This window comes from Delphinapterus leucas, chromosome 18 (assembly GCF_059928025.1).
Source record: "Delphinapterus leucas isolate spDelLeu-1000000601 "Yukka" chromosome 18, BTC_Dleu_Yukka2, whole genome shotgun sequence".
Taxonomy (NCBI): domain Eukaryota; kingdom Metazoa; phylum Chordata; class Mammalia; order Artiodactyla; family Monodontidae; genus Delphinapterus; species Delphinapterus leucas.
In genome coordinates, this window is record NC_143146.1 from 55,259,600 (window position 1) to 55,283,018 (window position 23,419).

A 23,419-nucleotide genomic window follows, 5' to 3' on the forward strand; every position below is an offset into this window, starting at 1 on the left:
CTTTGCTGTGCACCTGAAACTAACACAACATGGTTGATCAACGATACTCCAATATAAGATAAAAATTTAAAAAATAAAAATTAAATAAAATGGATCTGAGTGCTTTTTTCCAATCTGACAGTCTTCAGTATCCTCTATGGTCCTGTTCTGGTCTCTTCTCTTCCTGTTCGTTCAGTCCTTGTAGGTTCCCCGGGCTACTGATTATTTTACTGACATTCAGGCCATTTGTACTGCACTGTCCATTCGTGTTCTACAGATGTTTCTCATCTGGTTTTTACCAAATTTTGTTTCTTAAACCCTTGATATGTGAACCTCCCATCCCCTCAAAAAAAAAAAAAAAAAAGATGAAAACTTTTTGAAAAACAGAGAATACCAAACCCCTTTTCTGGAGATTTACAAAATACATTTGTACATTCATGTCACTGATATGATCCGCATTCAACAAAAAACAACTAATTTTGTTTAACGCAGGATTTTCCAAGCGAAGCCGACCACGGGACCACCCCTTTTATTAAGCGAATGTCGAGTTAATTAGGGAGTGAAATGTTGACAAATTAATTAATTAATTAATAGGCCAGGAAGTTTCATTACCTTTGAAGAAGCAACAAGTGGACTGACAGCGGAGTTTCCAATCCAGCCTGTGGATGCGGGAACACAGAGCGATGACACCTTTAGGATAGGAAAGGAAAATAACTGCCTTGCAGGAGGAATGTCGCATGAAGAACTCTGTAGGAATGTAATATACGGTCCTATCCATGGAGCGACTAGGTCAAACACAACTGAACAGATTCATTGATTTGAGGGAACTTCTTCTAATCTGAGGATCAAGATGCCAAGGAATAAAAGACATGTATAAAACATTGAAAAAGAATGGAAAGGGCTATACAGTAAAGTCACTGTGGGTTTAGTTGTTATAACACATTTTTTAAAATCTTTGATTCTAGTAGAGATTTATAAAAAGGATGAAATATAGAATTGTTTCCCAAAAGAAGAAAAAGGAGAAGGAAGAGAGAGGGAAAACAACCGTTACTTCCCTAAGTTAACCAACAAAAAGTAAGAAGAGGCCCAGACTGCATGGAATAGAAGATCAACATTTGTTGTTTCTCGATTGGAGTTTGAAAATTGTTTTTTTCCCTCTTTCCTCATCAGACTTGAGATGCATACACAAATGAATGCTAAAAGCATCTTTGAATTTGAACAAATCATTTCATTTGGGTGTTTAGTTTTTACCCATCCTAGTTGCCCTTCCTCAACACGTGCTGAGTTCTAAGTGTTTAATTGCGAACATGAGTTTTCGTAACTCAGAGATGTGCCATTTGTGAAAAAATCTTCCCTAGGAAATGCCCTTTCGAGAACTATGCAGAAAGAGGACACAAAATTCAAACGTAGTAGCAAAAAGTGAAAACATCCTAAGTTTTTATAGGTGTTTCAATTGGCCAGTACCTCTGTTCTTTCCTGCTGAAGTTGTATCAGAATCTGTGAGCAATGTTCGTATTCTCATTTTCTTACCAAGGGGCACAATTCTGAAGACAGACTTTTAAAAAAGTTGTCCTTAGCAAGGAAACCAAGATTTAATTACACCTCAGCTTTGAGTAACATCTTTCTTTCCTGACTGACAGCTGGATGAGTGCTCCTGGGTGGCCTGCCTCTGGGTGTGTACCTCTCTTATTTTTAGGACACTGAAGGAGAGTAACTACCAAGCAGTAGGAATGGCATGTGACTCAACTCTCTTCACATATATGGTCCTATACGTAAAGTTACTGGGTCCTACCCCTCTCTCTGTACCAAATTTCTTTTTTTAAGTCACAGTTGGTGCCTATCGGCTCTCTGCTGCCGCATTCAAAATCTGCCTCATTTAAAGCCACTCTGAGGGTGCAGAAACAGGGGTTTGGGAAGTGGGTTCTGGTTTCCTAAGCCTGCCAAAATACATATTTCGGAACCTATATTTGGAAACATGCTAGAGGCTGCACCCTCAGGATCTCTGAGGGTGTTCCTTGCTAAAAAAAAAAAAAAAAATGTGAGGGGGGTGGTGGGAGGAGGAGAGGCAAATAGGAAGGGCCTTCAGACATCACCAAGTCCAATTTTCTAAATCCTATAGGGGAAACTGAGGCTCGGGGATGCCAACTGCCCCAGGAATGTCTGCGATGTCACCTTTGTCCTTGACCAAGGCATTCATTTGCATCTCCCCCAGCCCATCTCTTGGACCTCCAGAAAGGCCGCTGAGGATGGGCAAGTGGCCTCTGGAACCGCTAGAACAACCCACAGCCTCCTCCTCCGAGGGCCCCGATGGGGAGGGAGGAGGCCTTTCAGGGAGAGAGCAAGGGAGGGAGGGCGAAAGGAAGGAAGGGGAGCCAGGGGTGGGAGTGGAAGAGGCAGGCTCGGCCGGGGCTGATTGGCTCCCGGGGCCAGCCCTTCCGAAGCGGTTTATAAGAGTTGGGGCGGCCGGCACCCTCCTCGCTCGCCCGCGCGCCCCAGGAGCAGCGCCCGGCTCTGAGCGCCCCTACGTCGAGGCCCGCCTGGCCGCGCGCCGGCTCTGCGCTGCCTTTGCACTTGGCCGCCGGCAGAACAGTCCCGGAGGGAGGCGAGCGCCGGAGCGAGACGGGCCGAGCGCCATGCGCCGCGCCAGCCGAGACTACACGAAGTACCTGCGCGCCTCCGAGGAGATGGGCAGCGGCGGCTCCGGCGCCCCGCACGAGGGCGCCCTGCACGCCCCGCCGCCGCCACCCGCGCAGCCCGCCCCGCACCATTCCGCCGCCGCCTCCCGCTCCACGTTCGTGGCCCTGCTGGGGCTGGGGCTGGGCCAGGTCGCGTGCAGCGTCGCCCTGTTCCTTTACTTCCGAGCGCAGGTGAGTGCTCGCCTCCCAGGGGCGCGCGGGCGGGGCGCACCCGCCTTCACCCTCCAGCACTTTGCAGGCGACGGAGTCTAGTTCCCCGGCTTGACTCCCCAGAGCTTGCATATCTGGGGAGGGGAAAGTGACCCTAAAAAGGGAGCGTCCGGCTGGGGGACAGCCAGGCGCGGGGCCCGGAGCGCTGGCCTCTGGTCCTCGCGCACGCACCCGGCCCCCTGCGCGCCGAAGCTGAGCTCGCCAGGCCTGGTGCGTTTGAATTTCCCCCGGCGAGACCGCATTGGCCGCTCACCTCTTCGGGAAACGACTGCACACTTTTCTCTGCTTCCACCTCCCACTTGAAGCAAAGAATGAACTTAGGTCCACTCAGGAAAAACAATTGAGCGCCTACCGTTGGGAATCGACCCTTTCCCTTCCCACCCACCCCCGGGAGGATTTGGGGTCCTGGGGTTGGTTGTATTGCACCGCGCAGTGCGTGCGCTGCCGGCAGCCGCTGGAGCCCCGGGGGGCGATTCCCAAGTCGCCAGACGGACCGAAAGACATAGCGCGGCCAGAGAAGCCTGGTCTTAGGACCCGGGCTCCGCTCGCGCGGAGTGAGAGAAGAAATAAGGGCCCTCGTGCCTTCCCACTAAGTGGGCGGAGGAAGGAAGCAAAGTGTGTGTGGAGGTGTTCTCTCCCCCGGCGCAGCCTAGCGACAATCTAGCAAGTAACCAGCTTTTCAAAGGTGAGGAAGCCGGTTAGGAACGGCAGAGAGATAGTAGAAAGGAAGGGGTAAATTTGTAACCTTATGCTTTCTGGTGGTTTACGCTCCTGTGTTTTCTTGGAAATTGCAGTGCAGTTGGTTGGATTCATTCAAGTATTCTTGTCTGGTGCTGTGAACTCTTTCTCAAAGGAAGTGGGGGGCTGACTGTGCATTTTTTTTTTTTTTATGGGAAAAGAGACTTGGGCTTGGACTTCATTGGTTTTCAGATTCAAAGGTGATTACTAAACCAAATTGAACGCATCAGAACAAGGCATTGCCTGGGCTGTATGGGATTTGGACGTGTGCCAGGGTCTTGAACTCCATTACTTGTAATCATATTTTTGTTAAATATTCAGTATCCACTAATTTGCATTTTATAGAACTAGTTTATCTACTAAAAGGTAGACATACTATGTGCAGTGCTTTAGAAAATTTGTATTTGTATGTTAATAAAAATAACCTTTTCCTATTGAGAGGAAGTTTTTCTAAAAATACAACTTTCAAGTGGTTTACTTGCAATATAGATTACACAAATCTATATGAAAGTGATGAAACATTCTTCTTTCATTGGAGTATGCTGCAGCCAAGAATGAGTGATTTATCCATTTTCTCATCCAGCATGTGGTCCTGTCCCCCTCCTCCCCCTGCCCCGCCCCACCATTTAATGTCTGTATATTGAGTGCCTGCACTGCACATGACACTCTTAAATGGTATGGAATATGAATTAAGAATCGTTTATTCAACATACAATGTGCACATACTGTGTGCATTGCATGATGCCAGGTAATGAAGGGGCCTATAACAAAAGACTTTAAATTCTTAGTCCAATAAGAGAGAAGCATTCAGAAAAGGGACAGAAGATTCAGTAGTTCTCTTTTATCTTTTCTAACAATCTGGGGTTATGGCATTTTCATAGCAGTGGTAGTGAAGTGAGTATTCAGCACTGAAAGAGGGAATGAATGAGTTCTAGGGACCAGGAACAGCTTAGATGGGCAGGAACCATGGAAATCGGCGTGACCGTTTCGGAAAGAATGACCTGTTGGGCTGTTGAAGAAAGTGTTCAGCTTCTTTGTAGGGATTCTCAATATTAATGGCCTGGTGGGCTGAGGATTCTAGCTTTCTGATGATCATCTAGCAATCTTGATGTCACATGGATAGAAAATTTTCAGATGGAGAATTTAATGTCATCGAATTTCTGGGTACAGTTTTCCTAAATGCCATGAAGATTGGGCTTCTCCAAGACTTATGCAAATATATATTAACCATTACTCTGAACCCAACTGTGTATTACATTTTTAAAAGGTCATCTCCTTCAGTTAAGAAGTAATATTAGGAGCAATGTTTTCATAGGAGGATACTCCACTAGATGTGGTTACGTTTTGCTGAGTACGGTATCTACAGTTAATACTGAAAGGGGTCCTAATCATTTAGAGATACATTCGGAAGTAGTTACAAATGAAATAAGATATTTGGAATTCGTTGCAAAATAATAGGTGGGGGGCCTGGGGAACAGGGAAGTGGTTGCTTATAGATGAAACAAGATTGGCCATGCACTGGTAATTGCTGAAACTCGGTGATGGGTACCTGGAGGTTCTACAAGTCTACAATTCTTTCCACTTTTACGTACGCTGGAAGCCTTCTTTCAAAGTTCTAGTTAAGAGAGTAGATTCAGTTTGACCTGACACTGATTTAACATTTTCACTTATATCAGCTTCCTTGGTTTAGAACTTGCTACCAAATAAGAGATAGTTTTTTGATTTCCACTAAATTTGTGGGTCAACTACTTGGGGCTTCTGAATGTGTTTGAACTAGAATGAAATCATCCAATATCAGGTAATATGTTTGCAGTTAACAGTTAAAAAAAAAAAAAGAAAAGGAGCCAGTTTTATTGTTTTTGTTTAAAGATGGGAGGGGGGAGCCATGCAAATCCTCAAGAAAAAACAATTCAATTTAGTTTTAAATGCATTTAGAAAAATGCCCCCAAATAATGTAAAAATTATAGTGACAAAAAATGTTCCCCTGCTCCACTCATGTTTGAATAGCTAAATGTGAATCAGCCTCCTGAATGTTTGTAGATGTCTTGTGCCTAGATTAAGAAAAAAAAAGTACTAGATCCAGTGTAGATTAGCTTTTCCCCTACCAACCTTGCCAAAGAAAAAATAGCATGTGGCTTGTGCTATATATTTACCACATAGTATTCATACTTTGGTTTACAAAGAAAAAAAAAACCCTTACAAAAAGTTGCTTTTAAAATTTATGTGCCCTTTTTTTTTAAGCATCCATATAACCATATTCAAAGTTTAGAGCTTAGCTACAAGATAAGCTTTTCAGGAAACTCAATCTCTGTCCCCTTTTAACCCCTTCCGCCAAACCCCCAATATGTACACCAACCTCCCTGGGCTGTTACCCAAACAGGAGAACCGGAAATCTGATGTGGAGGTGTGTAGGCTGCCTGCTTGAAAACAACAGAAAACAAAGTAGCATAAATGTCTAGCATCCTGCCTCATTTAACCCTACAGATGATTTTCAAGGAAGTTTTTTTTTTTTTTAAGATTGAGTTCCTTTCACATGAACTACATCATCTGATCACTGTATTTTTGAAGTCCAGTTTAAATCAGATGTTCAAGATTCACTTAATATTTTCAGTCATTTCTAGGTACAATGAATTCATTTACTGTTTACTGTGATTTTTTTTTTTTTTTTTACTGTGAATTTTGGATGAGTTTCTTCGTTCCTCTGTCTATGACCCTTAAATAAACAAAATAAGTGAGTACATCAAAATTAATTATGCCATAATTTAATTTGGGAAAACAATTGGTGACATTTTATATATGTTTTAGCTCTAATGTGACTTTCTGAAACAGTGGTTCTCACCTGCACATTAGAAACACTTGGGGAGAGGGACTCAGTTGACCCCTCCCCTTAGGGATATTGATTAAATTGGCCAAGGGAGGGACCTGGGCATGGACATATTTTTAAGAGAGAAGAGACAAAAATCTTTGCATTATATTTCTTTGCATTAAACCCTTAGCCATTATTGACCATTTCAGTAATTTTGTATTAATACTAATTGGTATTACTTGTGAAAAAATTTTAAAATTGGTGTCCAAAGAAATTTGGAGACATTTTAATAGCAGACAATCGATATTTGTATCCTTGGTATTTGAAAGCATTACTTCTCAAACTTTAACGTGCATCAGAATCACCTGGGATCTAGTTAGAATGCAGATTCACAGGCACTGGCTGGGGTGGCGCCTGAGCGTCTGCATTTCTAACAAATTCTGAGTGAGCCTGTAACGCTGCAAGTGATTGGACTATAGTTTCCATAGCAAGGGTCGCCTGTACTGCTGCTTCTGTTGATGGCACTTAGCTTGTCAGCGGGACTGGAGCTTAACCAATGTTAGGGTACCCAGGCATTTCCCCTCTAATATCACACTGTTCCTCTAGCTCAGCGGCTTTCTGGTGGTGAGCCAGCTGAGGCCTCTGCAGGATTCTTCTTTCTTGGGGTCTGAACCCAACGACTCTTCATATCAGTCGTCCAGGCTTCTCTGGTTTTTTGTGAAACTTATTGGTATAAGTGAGCTTTTTAAAAAAAGTATGGAATTGAACACTTGCCTTATATAAAATCTCAGATATTCTGATTCATACTAATTATTTTAAAGAAATAAAAAGTAAACTTGGATTGCAAATAGCTTTGCTTCCCGAGTCACACCGTGCAAAAGTGGAATGATAAAATTTGTATTAGTGGGTGCACGTTTGTTGAAAGGCTGTTATTTCATTTTGAGAATCTCAGGTATGGATAGGGTACTTTCTTAGCTTACTTCTGACAGCTGGTTAATAAACCTGCACATCTTCTGATGACTTTCAAAAAGATGATTAAACCAGGGAACGAGAGACTTGATATTAATTGACTGGGCTTTGGTTATTGGAAACTTACATAATTTTCCCTTTTTTTCATCTAGCCTGTACCTAGTCATAAGCAAATGCACATGAAGTACCTTGAATTTTTTGAAAGAAGAGGACAATAAATTAAACCACTTAAAAATTAAACCAATTAAAACAATCAGGTAGCTAATTACCTCTACTATGTACTTGGCAGTTGAAACCACTACAAAGGCTTGTAGGAGCCCCAGGAGGAGCTGGCAGACAATTTTAAGAAAAGAGTAATACTTGAAGAAATGCTTATGTTGGCACCTGTTTTAACCAGGGGACCAGCTAATAACGTAATGGGGATATTTTGGGTGGGACTATCTAGTACACTACAAGAATTTTAGCATCCCCTCAGCATGTATCCATAGAGCTTGCTCACACCCTGAGCCCTCCTCATCCCAGCTCACACCAAATACCACCACACACATTCTCAGGCCCCCTCTGACAGACGTACCACTCCAGGTTAAGAAAACTGATGAGAGGTTCAACGAAAAGGGAAATTATGCTTCTGGCTTTAGATTTTCTTTGGGGCTAGGAAATGGATTTCTCCCTCCCTTCTTCAGCCGATTAAAACACACATTGGGGCTTCCCTGGTGGCGCAGTGGTTGAGAGTCCGCCTGCCGATGCAGGGGACACGGGTTCGTGCCCCAGTCCGGGAAGATCCCACATGCCGCGGAGCAGCTGGGCCCGTGAGCCATGGCCGCTGAGCCTGCGCGTCCGGAGCCTGTGCTCCGCAACGGGAGAGGCCACAGCAGTGAGAGGCCCGCGTACCACAAAAAACACCCCCAAAAAACCACACATTGATTAAGGGAAAAGGCCAGGCAAACATGGCAACTGAACATGATGTTAATTTCACCTGATTTATACAAGTTTCATGCTTTGAACATCCAAGTGGGCTTCATAATCCCACATAGAGTGCTGCATGGGGTGGGGGGGGACTTAAAGATAAAAGGCTGTCTCTCCCTGTACTGAACACATGTAATTTCTTTGATTCCCCTCCCCTCAGTGGGCACTTTTACAATGTCAGACGATTTTGATAATTTCCCCATGAATCACATGTATACAGGTGTGTTGTGGATGGTAGTCAGCTACTCATAAAAATGAATTAGAAGTCAATTTTTTCACCAACTCGATGGTAATTGTATTAACTATTAGTTGTTGGGGACATAATGACTCTTGCAAGAATGAATTCTTTTGTCCTTAAGTCACACTTCATTAAATAACAGAATGATCAGTGATAACCACTCTGACGTCCTCACATTTTTCCCCCCTCAGATGGATCCTAATAGAATATCAGAAGATGACACTCACTGCATTAATAGAATTTTCAAACTCCATGAAAACACGGATTTGCAGGACACAACTCTGGAGAGTCAAGACTCAAAATTAGTACCTGATTCGTGTAAGAGAATTAAACAGGCCTTTCAAGCAGCTGTGCAAAAGGTGAGTCCACATTGAGATAAGTCAAGGGCCCTCACTGACTCTCCTAATATTGAAAATTAAAACTGGCTAAGTGCTGTTGACTTTGTTCTTTTTTATTTTAATAATTTGTAAAAGAGCTAAAGAGAATTTTTTGCGGGATTAGCAGCATTCTTTTGAAGTTGGTAGTGGTTAGTTTTGGTGACCAGCAACATTCATGCAAATATTCTTTTCTTTCCTTCCTTTCTCTCTCTTTCTTTCTTCCTTCCTTCCTTCCTTCCTTTTCTTCCTTTCTTTCCTTCTTTCTTCTTCTTTCTTCCTTCCTTCCTTCCTCCCTCCCTCCCTCTCTCTCCCTTTCTTTCTTTGTTTCTTTCTTTCTTCCTTCCTTTCTTTCTTTCTTTCTTTTCTTCTCTTATTTTGGAGGAGGGATTTACATTCACACTTGGAAAGAGGACAAACATGGTTTGTGGTAGTCATTGGGTCAGTTTGCTAGTTTGAATTCCCAGCCTTAGAAGACATTCCTTTAGCTCACAGGATTCTCTGCTGGCTACTTCCTTTATATCTGGTTTTGCAATGGTAGGAACCTCTATTCCACATCTATGGATCCAGGTCTCTGTTGAGAATAACTATAGCTGGTCCACTGTTGTCATCCGAAGTGAGGGGGTAAAGCGCGTAGAGCAAGAATTGGTGTGGTGGGTGAGAGGGAAATTCTCTGTCCTTTTTTCATTCTCCGGGAGAGCTGGGTGAGAAGGGAGGAGATGGGGACAGAGAAGACGGAGGACTTCTCTACACCGACAGCCTCAATTGAGAAACCCTGTAATAACTGTCTGTTTTACTTTCCTGGATAAAGTCACTTGAGAATTCTGCAGCCTCGCAATTATTTTACTTCTCCCCAAGAACCGGGTAGAATCCCGTGACTCCAGTGCATGCACATCTGTATACATTGCATACTTGCGTGCACATCTGCATGGATTCTTGCATCCGCTCATACATCCCAACGTCTAGTTTGCAACTCCCTGGGCTATCTCTGATCATCTTAGAGTAAATACTAAAGTTCGCAAATGCCTTAAATCTAAACTAAAATTGAATTAGTTTCTTTTTTAAAGTTTCACAAATAGTAATAGCATTTTTTAAAAACAGGATATGTATTGGACATAGAAGTAGGGCGATAAAGCTGTTTTGTATAACCCTTAAAACTGATATTTGCTATATTTCAACAAATCTAAGATACCACGAATTTTCAGCTTACTTTATTTCATGCATCACAAAGAAAGAAAAAAATTTTAACTGGAGAATTAAACATGATCATTATAGATTCTCGTTGCATCAGTTTCAGAGATTCTGAAATATAAAAAAAATACATCATAGAATCAAGGAAGTACATATCGTTCTAATATCTATAAGAGCTATTGCTTAAAAATATTACATTTTCGTTATAGTGTGTAGGTGCTTAGCTTTAGGCAGTAGATGCATATTTTAAAATGTGCATTTAAATTTGATCTTTTTATCTTACTTTGTAACTTTTGAGCTATAGCAACAGCAATTCCACTAGTCTAATTCATTTTTTAAAGTTCTATAACATTTTCTTTTTCTGCTTTTGCAAAAAATTAAACTACTAAAAATAAGAGAAAAATGAGTAACTTCTGATTTTTTACTATGGAAAGAAATTGGAAATTTGAGTGGCTACTGTATTTACCTCTGCTCACATCATCTTAATTCATATATATTTTGTGGGAAAAATTGTGGCATGTGAAGTCAGATAGACGTATGATTAAATAAATGTGATCTTGGAAAATACTTAACATTTCTTCGCTTTGGCTTCCTTATCTTTAAAAAGTGGAGCTCACAATCCCTCCGTAGCAGGACTGTGGCTGATTTGAAATAAAAGATGTAGAGGACCTAAGCACAGTACTGGAAATATAGTATGCACTCATTAAATGTTTATATATTACTTTTATCACCATTATTACTAATTCATTGTCATTGTTGATGATTTAATCAAAGACATACTTTAAAAGTTTAGATAGAGCAGGTTTGATCATTTTTCTGAACATGCAATAGGACAAAACAATAGGACACTGAAGCAAGTTGCAGAAAACCACTGTGACATTTTTATCACCACAGCAGTAAACATGTTGATTATATACTATCCTTAGGAAACTTCTAGGTCTATTTAAGATGTATAACTAATTAATTTAATTAATACAGTAAGTAATTAAACAGCCTATTCTTAAGGCATTTTAAGCTATATGTTGAAGGACAGTGTATTAATGGAGGAAAGACATAACATTTGCAAGACTCTCAATTTAAAATTATCGTCAAAAATCCTGATCTACATTGAGAAAAAGAGGATCTACTGAGCTATATATTGTGAAATCTAATACTCAATTTGCTATTCTTTTCTTATTGAAGTATAGTTGATTTACAATATTGTGTTAGTTTCAGGTAAACAGCAAAGTGATTCAGTTTTTCTTCAGATTATATTCCATTATAGGTTATTACAAAATGTTGGATATAATTCCCTGGGCTGTGCAGTAAATCCTTGTTGCTTATTCTATTTTATGTATAGTAGTTTGTATCTGTTAATCCCATACTCCTAATTTGTCCCTCCTTCCCTCCCTCTCTCCCTCTGGTAACCACAAGTTTGTTTTCTGTCTGTGAGTCTGTTTCTGTTTTTGCATATACATTCTTCTGTATTGTTTTTTAGATTTCACATGTAAATGATATATTAAAAAAAATGAAATATTGCCATTTGCAGCAACATGGATGGACCTAAAGAATATTATACTTAGTGAAGTTAAGTCAGACAGAGAAAGACAAATTCTAATTCATTTTTTATTGTTTTTGTTTTATGTTTCATTTTCAGTAGTCAGTTTTTTATCCCACCTCCTAAATACTGAGTGGTCTATCTATAAACATTGACATGTACCAGAGGTAATCTGTTGGTTCAAAGCTGAACCTCTAACTAAGGTAATTCTGGTTAGGTAAATGATTGTCTCCTAATTTTCTGTTTAAATCAACCCATATTGTATATCCTTACAATGAAAAAGAGATAAACTTTTAATTTCAATGGTGTTCTGGTTCTTAAAAATTATACTTCGGGTTTCCTCCGGAAGAATAAGTATGCAAGATTAGCCAAGATAATTTGGAAAATAAGTAATATTAAGAAGAACAGATACCATTAACATTTACCTATGAGAATGCAAAGATGGTTCATCTTCACAGGTCAAAGGAGAAAAATGTTATCATCTCATAGACACTGAGAAGTGATTGACAAAATTTTGCACTTATTTCTGATGTTTAAAATCCATTAGAAGACAGAACGAGATGGATTCTTGATGTTATCCTAAATAGCTCAAACTAAAAGCTAATGATGAAAAACAGGAGCATTTCTCTTAATATCGGGAATACACCAAAGATGACCACTGTCCCCATGTTATTTCACATTGTTCAGAATATGCCAGCAAATGTAATTACATATGAGAATGAAATAAAATATATAGAAGGTAGAATCTGCATGTGATATGATTGTATACTTGGGAAAATTCAAAAGAACTGAAAAGCTACAAGCAAAGTAAATCACCTTGTAAAAATTTAATAGGTAGGGACTTCCCTAGTGGCACAGTGGTTAAGAATCCGCCTGCCAGTGTAGGGGACACGGGTCCGGGGAGATCCCTCATGCCGCAGAGCAACTAAGCCTGTGCTCCACAACTACTGAGCCCACAAGCCACAACTACTGAAGCCCACGTGCCTAGAGCCCGTGCTCCGCAACAAGAGAAGCCACCGCAATGAGACGCCCATGCACAGCAACGAAGAGTAGCCCCAGCTCGCCGCAACTAGAGGAAGCCCGCGCGCAGCAACAAAGACACAATGCAGCCAAAAATGAATAAATAAATAAATTTATTTATTTAAAAAAATAGTTAATAGGTAATAATCACTAGCTGCCCCCATTTCAAACAATAATTAGAAAACATGAATGAAAGATTTCATTCATAATTTTTAAGAAGCCTGAAAACTTAGCTTAACAAGGAACGTACAAAGCTAGAAAACTCTATAGAGGCATTTAAAATAGGACTGGGTAACGTAAAGACGGAACTATGCAAAGCCGTACTCCATGAACGAGAACATACACCTTGGAGTAGACCTCATTTTATGTGTGTGAATGTATGTGTGTGTATAATTTAATATAATAGAAAATTATTTTGAATAAGTGAGTGTAATTTGGGTTATTCAAAAATGGGACTAGGACAGTTTGTTTGCTGTTTTTTTTTAAGTGATAGCCTTATCTCACGTCCTAAGTGAAAACAAATGCCAGATGGAGAGACGTGGCCCATAGCTGCTCCCTGGCAGTCCTACACTTCTGCTCCCTCGGTGAACTTTCCACCGCTAACTCCCCCATCAGAACTTATTTGTTCATTGTCCCATTTCCTTTGAGCTTTCTAACTGACTGTCTAGAGAGTACGATAAGCCAATTTGTACTTAAAGATGTTGATGAACAATAATGTAAGAATTTTCACTATTTTAGGAGCTTGTTGGGGACAGGGTGCCTCATTCCACATGAGTAACACTAATTATGAGAGATTCAGTGCCTGGGAAGCCAGAAGGAGAAAGATTTGTGGGCAGACAAGAATAGTCAACTCCTCTTATTAAAGACACACAGTTGGGTTTTTTTTTTTAAGATTTTTTGATGTGGACCATTTTTCAAGTCTTTACTGAGTTTGTTACAATGTTGTTCTGTTTTACGTTTTGGTTTTTTGGCCGTGAGGCATGTGGGATCTTAGCTCCCCGACCAGGGATCGAACCCGCACCGTCTGCACTGGAAGGCAAAGTCTTAATCACTGGACCACCAGGGAATTCCCAAGACACACGGCTTTAATTATACTAACAGACTAGTGTGACTCACAGGATGAGTAGAACTTTATTCCATTAATTTAATATTTGCTTTTGTTGTGCTATACGATTGTTCCTCATGGGTAACAATATTACACACAGGTAATTCTTTTTAAGGAATAAGAAGTTGTCATAATATACCATTGTGTGTTTGGAGGTACAAGATGCCGTTTCTTCCCCCAGACAAGAGACTCTTTAGGAAGGAGACACACGTTATTCATCTCATCATTAGACTCAAGCAGTTTTATTCAGTGCACACGCTGTGCTAGGCACTTTGCTATAACTTGTCCTTTAACCAAGGACTTACCCTTCTCTTACCTTTGGCCAAACAATGATTTGCCAAATGTGCTATCCTTTGATGAGGATTATTGGTTAAGGTGACAGTCTACACATCTTGGCAAAATAATCAAATTTCTCATTTCTCTTGCTGATGCTAAAAATAGGATGGATGTATCAGGCATTCATAAGTAGGTTTGTATCTTAGCTTCAGTTCTAATATAGATATTGGGTGAACCCATAAAACACAATCACTTTTGTGGCTGCAGTCATTACTGAGAGATCTCCGCATCCCATGGTAACAAATGCTAGACATAAGCACAGTATCACATTCTATGTGTGCAAAAAGTGGTGTTTACCCAGCCCGTCTTTGGTCAGACAAGTAATGCTGTTCTTTCCGCCTTTTTTGTTTGTGGCTGGGTTTTCTTGGCTTTTTTTCCCTTCAGCACAGAACTCTGAAAGCCTCTTAGTGATCCAACCCTACCAACCACAATTTACAAAGTCTCTCATAACAGTCTATGACAATAAAGAAAACACTAGTACAAATACGGTGTCCGATTTATAAAGCAATTCTTGCTCCAGCTTTGGCCGCCTCTCTGGCCTCTGCCAGCCTGAGGAGCAGTGCGGGGGGCTCAGGCCTGAGTAGCACTTGGTCTTCAGACCTCCCGACCAGTCTCAGTGGAAAGCCATCTGTTTATACATATTTATACATCCTGAGCCCTGGGATGTTAGGATGCCTGCTTGTTGATTTCACATTGGGTACCTGTTTGTGAAAGACTTCCTGAAACTTACTTTGAAATGTATCTGAAAGGGTGATAGGGAGGAGAGAGATCAATATACAAATCAAATCACACCAATCACCTTGCTCTCCAAGTGGGGTGTTCAGTGCCTTCAAGGTGACCTCCCTAGGATGCTGGAAGGAAGCAAGGTGATTTACATGTATCTGTATATTTTAATATTGGCTTCAAAATATTTTTGTGAATATTTTATAAGGTAGCTAATATACAGGAACGTTTTTATTTAATACTTAGATAAATAAATATGCGCGTTTGGGAGCATTAAAAATTTTTCCCTGAAGAAGCTTCACAATCAGAAATGCCTAGAGATCTTGGAACGAACCTGCAGTTCCATCAGGACGAGAACTGCAGCCACTTTGCTCACATTTGAATACATCACAGCTAGTTTAGACCCAAGATTGAAGGAAAAGAACAAGTAAATGACTGATGACTTCTTGAACTCTGTAAACTCATATTTTTAAATAAACATGAGTCATTGACCAACTCACAAAGCCACTCAGAATGTTATAAGCCTGGTTCACATCTACTGGATGTCTCACCAATGTTATAATTGATAATTATTAATATTATAGCCTGAAGCAATAATGCCTCCATATAATCATACTACAGGTTAATTTTTGTTGAAATTTCTGTTCATCTGGACTTCTTGCTTTAATCATGTTTTCCCCAGGTCTATTTGCCTCTTCATAGCTTATAAACTATATAGAGGCAGGTTTACAATGTGAACCAAAAACACAGCTCTGGCTTCTTATATGTTTTTGTAAAACTCTCTTATTTCATCCCAGAATATGAAAAGCCAATGGTGATGATGACTACCAGTAAGCTATGTTGTTAGCATATTCTTGACTAACCATTTCCTGGAGTCAGTAAGTCTCTGAGCCTCCAAAGATTTACTGGAAAATGGGGAGTAAGAGCAGAGCCATAATCACTGAACCATTAATTCTTACCTGGAATTCTTATTTTATTCCCTGGGAATCAGTGCATAGTTGGCCTTATCTCCTGCAGGATTCCCAATATAAATGAAACTATCTCCTGGTACTGAGAATGATGTACCCAAAGATTCACAGCCCTTTGATCCTCAGTCATATATTCACTGTTATTTCATATAGTCTATGCTGCCCTAACAAAGAGACTCATCACTCATTGGACAAAATAAGATAGAAGTTTTGTCTCTCGTGTGCAATAATCCGGAGGTGGCAGTTCAGGGCTGGCAGGAAGGCACCTCCATCCTCAACAGGTACCTTCCATCTCTGGATCCAAATTGGTTTCTCCATATATTGTCATCTCCAGACAGAGGAAAGGGAGAAAGAAAAAGTCAAGGCGGTACCTGGAAGTTGAGGCGTCAGTCATTTCTAGTAGTATCTTATTGGCTGGAACTTATTCATAAAATGACACATGGATGTCATGTCAAAGTAGGCTACACATTGTAGTCTCTAGCGGGGCAACCATTTGCACCAAAGCTTGAGGAAAGGGGTTGCCTATGACTAACTGGAGAGAGGAGAGGATGGATTCTAGGGGGACAATAAGTGGTCTCCAGTACTCATTAAACCCTATTAAGGCAGGAAAGTGGATTTTCTAAAAGTTAAAGTACTTTAAGATTATTTAGATTCCAGAAGAGAGAGAAATTTGAAGGTAGATTTAATAGCATGCATCTTTCTGATGAACTTTCAAAGGTTCATTTAGTCATATGCATCTGTGATCTGTGAATAGACCTTGATTCCCACTTGTCCAGTTTTTAGTAGGTTTTGTGGATTCAAGAACACTAATTTAAAACCAGAAAGTTCATCAGATTGAGTGTTTTTTTTTTCATCTGTAAAGCTGATTCCTTAGAATTCCAATGTCAATTATTACAGGAAGCCTATTCCCATTTTTAAAACTAAAGTACATAAGAAATCAATTAAAAGTTGAGTAGATCTTAACTGTTTTTGAAATTGTAATCACTGGAGTTGTAACATAGCCATTATTTCTCATTTGCTTTTTAGTTAATACACACACAGCAGAAACAAGGGGAAAAATTAAACCCCGTTCATTATCTCTTTGCCTTTGTATATAAAAGTATGTGTCCCAAGAAAGTTTCTTGTAAACCCACAAGGCAACTTGGGGTTTGGGGGCACTGATGTTCCCAAATCAAGATGTTAGTCATGTAGTGGTTTTCCAATGGGATTTCATCTCTGCCATAACAGTTTTGGGAACTGCAATTCAATCAACCCCAATCATATCTAGCATTTATAAAAGCTGCCTTTATGGGAAAGCCAAAGTATGACCCACAGAATTTTCCTGCAAAACCAAGGCCATCTACTGCCTTTTGCCCAACAACGGGCCATTGGCCATGATGCGCTCAATCTCAGGGGAGACCCAGGGCAAAAGGTAGGAGGGTCTGCACGAGGGAAATAACCAGGGAGTGATGTTGTCAGAGGTGGGCTTATCTTCGTGCTAGAAGTACTCCAGGGTGGAAGGAAAGATATTCTGGCTTGACATTTTTAAAGAAACAGAGAAGAAGAAGGACGTTCCTGAAAGAGGAGCATCTCGTTATGTGGCATGGGGATCTTGAGCTAAGATTTGAGCTAAGATCTGAGCTCAGAAGTCAGTAAGACTGAGGGTCCTCAGTTGGAGGGGACTTGGTAAAGGATGGTTGGATTGCTCCACCAGGAGTGGCTCGTCCTAGGAGAAGTACAGCCTGTGGAACTGGAGAGAATGGCGTGCCCTAGAGCAGCGTTTTCCAAACCTGCTTGATCTTAAGAATCACTTGGGGACCTTATTTACAAAAGAAAGAAAAAGGTTCCCAGATCTGTTACGAAGATTCTGATTTGGTCGTTTAGGAGTAGACTTTGTGACGTGGGAAATCCTTTTTTAGAAGAGCTGAGGGCCGCTGGAGGACCGGGGAGCCATTGACGAGTGCATGGCGGTATTTAAGAGGTAGGATTCAGCCTGTGGTGCGTGGAGAAGACGGGCCTTGGAAGTTGCAGAGAACAATCTGTATCTGAGATGACCTGACAATAAATGTTTGCTTGAACTTTCTGAGATTCAGGGTCTGGAGAGGTCCATTCTCTCGTAGCTTCCTCATCACGAGGGTGCTACCCCAGTCCTTAGTCATTGCCCCTTTGAGAACACTAGGTGGGAATAGCAGCAGTAGCAGCAGTAAAAATAATCTGGATAATTATAAACTGTAAGGCTTATCTTCATCAGAAAGTTGAGGTGAACTCAGAATCTCTTCTCCTCGGTGCCTGTACCTGCTTCTCATCTGATCTACCCTTTTGTGGTGAATTACTATGATATTATCTCCATCACCCCGAATCAGAAGCCAGAAGATGGTCTTAAGACACTTACTCATTGGCTTTTCACCTCACCCCCGTCCTGGGAATTCTACCTCCTTACTAAACCTTCACATACTTTACTCTGTGTCACTGCTGTTGTCACCTGAACACAGGTGTCACCATCACCATTGTCATTTTGCATCTGGACCACTGCAAGTGGTCCTACTGAGTAGGTCCTACCCCATCCTACTCACATTACCTCCAGTCCATCCTCTCCACAGCTGAGTGACTTCTCAAATTCAAATCTTACTTTCCTACTTAAGGAAATCCTTTGGTGGACCCCCTATAGTCATCAGGACAAAGTCTGAGCTGCCGAACACATAACACAAAGCCTTTAGTGTTCTGGAACTCTCCTTCCAACGCCAGCCCCTCCAGGCTCATTACCTTGTGGTTCCATCTCCTCACCCCACCTCAGCTTGTGCTCAGTGGACCCACCTCAGGAAGGTGCTAGAAGTTCCCTAACCTGGCTGTGCCCTTCCCCACCCCACCCCCGCCCCCCTGCTACAGCCATAAACACAGTGAAGGCAGAGAGGATATCCGTCCAGGACACGCAGCATCTTAACATCCTGCAGAGCATCTGGCCCTAGCAGCCATCAGTGAGCTTTGTGGGATGGATGGATGGATGGATGGATGAAATGGATGGATGAATTATGGGTCTTTGTGCATGTTCTTTATGTGCCATTCCAGGCTCTTCTTTGTGTACAGTTTTCTAATTGTCTTTCAAAATTTAGCTCAGGCATTACTTCCCAAAGAGTCCCCCAATGATGCCCACCTGCCCACCTTTGGGGTTAGGGGCCCCTTTTGTGCACACCTAGGGCTTCTTGTATTCACCCCATCATAGCATTGACCCCAGGAGCTGGGTGTGGGTCTGACTCACCCAGATGTGAGCTTTCCAAGGACAGAGACTATGTGATGTTTGGTTTCTCTAGCCAATGACAGGTACAGTGAGTAGGCGCTCAGTTAATGTTTAAAGAACACGTTTAATGAATACGTGAGTGACCTGTGCTCATCCCTGCTCTTGATGTCATCAGTTGGCTGGTTGTTTAATATTGTCAGAAGCTATAGCCACATTACCAGTGCCTGGAAGATCCTCATCAAGGGGTGGAGGTCGCTCCCAAGTGTGGTGTTTTTCCTGCTTCTTCAAGAGGGAGCGTCTTCCCTCTTTGGGGCATGAACACCATATAGGGACTTTGAGTCTGGAGGACCTTCACGGCCATCCTGCCCCTTCCCTCCCTGGCCTCACTGGTCCACAGTGGCTGGCCTGGTACCTCTGTTCCCCTTTAGTTCCATTTGTAGGAGTCAGAAATACTGGGGAAGAGTCGATGTGAGAGTAAGCCTTCTACAGAGGAGATAGGGCTTCGTGAATGTCAGAAGCTCTGCCAATGTGAGGTGGCATAGTTATGTTTCAAGTGGCAAAAGAGAGCAGAGACGTGGTAAATAGCACAGTTAGCCCAAGATTCCCCACTGCAGTTACCCTGCCAAGCCCTTAGATGAAACTTTATAAATGAGTACCCTAGCTGAAGACACTGTAAAATCGGGCTCTTTATGAAGACTAATATTGCTGTCATAGGGCTACTTTATGAAAACCCGAAGGGACCTTTACCTAGAGCAGAAACTTCCTCATTTAAACCGTGAAGGTTAAACAATAAAAACTAATTTTCTATTCCCAGCATCGCCATTGCCCTGCCGGGAAAGCATTACTCTGCTTTAGGAAAACAAGGGCACCGTATTCTTTAGCCCTTCGGTGGGTAGAGCACATTACGTGTGTGCAAAGACATGTCTTTTCCAATCAGCAGACTTCTTCTGGAAGAAATGAGCCCTCGCTGGCTGTACGTGGGGTGGAAGGAGGAGGCCAGTCCACATTTTTCTTGGTAAAGCTCTTTCTTGAGAATTTCCAGAGATGGTCGTGGGTTGGTGGCTGATTCAGTGAGGAGACAAAGAGATGAGGGGGTTCAGAGTGGGGTGCATGAGGGCGGGGGAGATAGAATCCTGTGGAGAAGACTTTGGCTTTGAGAGAATTTTTTAAATCAGTAGTTCATAGTAAGAAATAAAGAATTTTAGGGACGAGAGGGTAAAGTTACAAATTCAAGTCTCTCACCTTCAGGATTAGGGGGGCTTATGCCTTATCTACTGTCTCCCCTGCCCCGACACTTGCTGGACCCTGGGCCCCTCCTATCTCCCCCTCCCCTCCCCTCCCCCTCCCCTGTGGGGATTGGCCGGGAGCTGCCCTTCCCCCTTCCCAATGCTCCTGCCCTCTCCCTGCTGGTGCCCGGTGCCCTGTAGGGCTCTGCTCCAGGGGATCTAGGCTGAGAAGCACAGGCTCCACTCTAGTTGAATGACATGTATTTAGGTGACAGAACCTTTAATGTCTCCTGCTCTTAAAGTTCTTTGCTTTGAGGTGTTTTCGAACTGTCACCATTGACTCTTCATGACAAGCTGGGGGGGCCTCCAGCTCCATCCAGGTGCATACAAAGTGTTCCCGCAGGTCCCGTGGATTGGAAGTTCCACGTGAGCTTTCGGAGAGCAGGCAAGCGAAGCTAAGGCATCAATTCTAATGCTGTCTCTTTAGTTGCTCCACAACACCTGGTGGCTATTGTTTCGGTGCCTTGTGAGCCAAGAATGCCAAGGGAAAAAAAAATCTTTACAATTAAAGATGAGCTATCGATAAGACAGTAAGACATTTCTCCAGGGGAGCAGTTGTATGCCAAGTCTGCATGGATGGGAGGGCAGGAGACCTGCAGACAGAAATAACTCTAAGTAGTTCTGTGTGGCTTGAGTGTCCAGAGTGTCCTCAGGGGTGATGGAGTTTGGGGGTGCAGGGGAGGAATAGCTGGAGAGTCTGGAATGGTAACCAGCCTGGTCGTGCAGGGCCTTATAAGCCCAGGTAAGGAACGTAGACTTGTTCCTGAAGTCTGCAGGCAGCCCCTGGAGGGTTTTCAGGAGAGAAGGGACTTCACTGACAGAGGAATGGATAAAGGAGATTTGGTATGTATACACAGTGGAATATTACTCAGCCATAAAAAAGAATGAAATAATGCCATTTGCAGAACATGGATGGACCTAGAGATTGTCATACTAAGTAGTATTTGTAGTATTGTCATACTACCAATGAACTTATTTACGAAACAGAAATAGACTCACAGACATGGAAAACAAACTTATGGTTACCAAAGGGGAAGTAGGGGGAGGGATAAATTAGGAGTTTGGGATTAAAATATACATACTACTATATATAAAACGGATAACCAGCACAAGGCCTTACCGTATAGCAGAGGGAACTATATTCAATATCTTGTAATAACCTATAATGGAAAAGAATCTTAAAAAGAATCTATCTATCATCTATCTATATAATTGAATCACTTCTCTGTGTGCCTGAAACTAACAACATTGTAAATCAACTATATTTCAATAAGAATTTTTAAAAACCTTTCAAAAAAGAAGAGAAGGGGCTCGCTCGCATGCGGACTTTCTGATGCTCACTCTAGCAGCAATGGACCAGTTGGAGGAGATCGGGAGATCAGGAGAGGAGGTAGGAGGTTATTATTGGAATCCTAATGAGAAATGATGAAAGCTTGAAGGAAGGCAGTGGTCCTCTGGCTGAAGAGGAGAGGATGGATTTCTGAGCTATTTACAAGGTGGAAGTCTGCAGGATTTCTCTGCAAGATTAGGAAGCTGCCTATTCATTTTCAGAAGCAACCATAAGTGGCACTTAGGTGCTAACTCAGCTGACGAAAACACTATTCTTGTAACTAGGTTGGAGAAGAATTACAGGAAGGGTATCTTTCAGATGTTAAAATGAATGCATTACATATGTTAACAGTGTATGAACCCTGTATTATATCTGGCAAACGGGGTGTTAAATCCTTGTTCAACCAGCCAGATGTCCCTGCAGCTGCTACTGGGATTGCAGGGGGAGCCAGCCACCTGAGACCCCAGGTAGGAGCTGGTGCCAGTGGTTTCTGGAAGCATCTGGCCAGACAAATTGTTTCTCCTGTGCTGATTGACAGGTCCCACAATTCACATCACAATGAACAGGTGGGATTTTCAGTCTGATAAGGCCAGACTCCAGGAGCTTGACCTTTTTGCAGGGAATCTTTACAGCTGGGAGTGTCCTCAGTGCAAATTTAAATCTATTTATACATATGATTTTGTAAGACCAAAAAAAAAAAAAAACAGTCAAACAAACTGAGGCCAATTTAATAACATTCGCTCTTGAATTGCTATGCTGTCAAAGTCTTGTTTGGGGCAGTTATCCAGCTGAGTTTGCAAAGGCTGGCTTAAGCGTTTGCTGAAAATGTTTATTTTTTATTTTTTTGGCGGTACGCGGGCCTCTCACTGTTGTGGCCTCTCCCATTGCGGAGCACAGGCTCCGGACGCGCAGGCTCAGCGGCCATGGCTCACGGGCCCAGCCGCTCCGCGGCATGTGGGATCTTCCCGGAGCGGGGCACGAACCCGCGTCCCCTGCATCGGCAGGCAGATTCTCAACCACTGCGCCACCAGGGAAAACCCAAAAATATTTTTTAAAGATGTCCAAGGGAGCCTGTCCCAGCAGTCTCCCTGTCACACTCCTGGGAATTGTACTTCTGGGATGTTGAATTCAGGAGAAGTTAAAGAGAAGCAGTCCTAGAGACCACAGTTACACAATCATATTGATCTTTTGTGTACTTTCTTTCTTGGAGGAGAAATTGTGAAATCCCAACATTTTTTCTATGAGTGAAATAAAAAGTCGAAATTTAAAAAAAAAAAGGAAAGAAAAATCATACCCGTTGTTTTCTTGTCTGTTCAGATGTACTCGGACAGCAAAGACGAAAAGTCAGTGCAGTCTAAATAGGAAGATACCACAAGGAGCAGATTTTCAAATGTTGTGAAACTTCCGCATCTCTCTTGTTTTTAGACTTTGGAGTTGGGGGCAAAACGGCAGTTTCAAATCTGCGAGGTCTGGCTGTGGGAGCCCGGGCTTGGCAATGTTAGACAGCGTCCACTAGGTGGCAGTATGTCAGAGGATTTCTTCTATCCTTGAACTGGCAGCGATTTCTTTGGCTGTCTACCAGTAGGTCGGTTTTCCTTTTTGTCCTGTTTTGAAGGGTTAAGTGAAGCTCTCATAATTTAGGCGCAAATTATGCTTATTTAAGAAATGCATAAATTCGCTGAAAAGCCTACTTGTTACAGTGTGACCATAAATAAGTTCCTTCATTCATGGGA

At 42.1% G+C, this 23,419-nt stretch overlaps 1 protein-coding gene across 1 annotated transcript in view; it reads left to right on the forward strand.

Moving 5' to 3' along the window:
* The first annotated feature begins 2,538 nt into the window (after nt 1-2,538).
* TNFSF11 (TNF superfamily member 11) overlaps nt 2,539-23,419 on the forward strand; it is a 32,368-nt gene continuing 11,487 nt past the window's right edge. The window contains exons 1-2 of the mRNA XM_022574427.2: nt 2,539-2,846; nt 8,794-8,961. Coding sequence (XP_022430135.1) covers nt 2,613-2,846; nt 8,794-8,961 — 402 coding nt within the window. The 5' untranslated portion in view covers nt 2,539-2,612. The remainder of the gene's footprint in view (nt 2,847-8,793; nt 8,962-23,419) is intronic.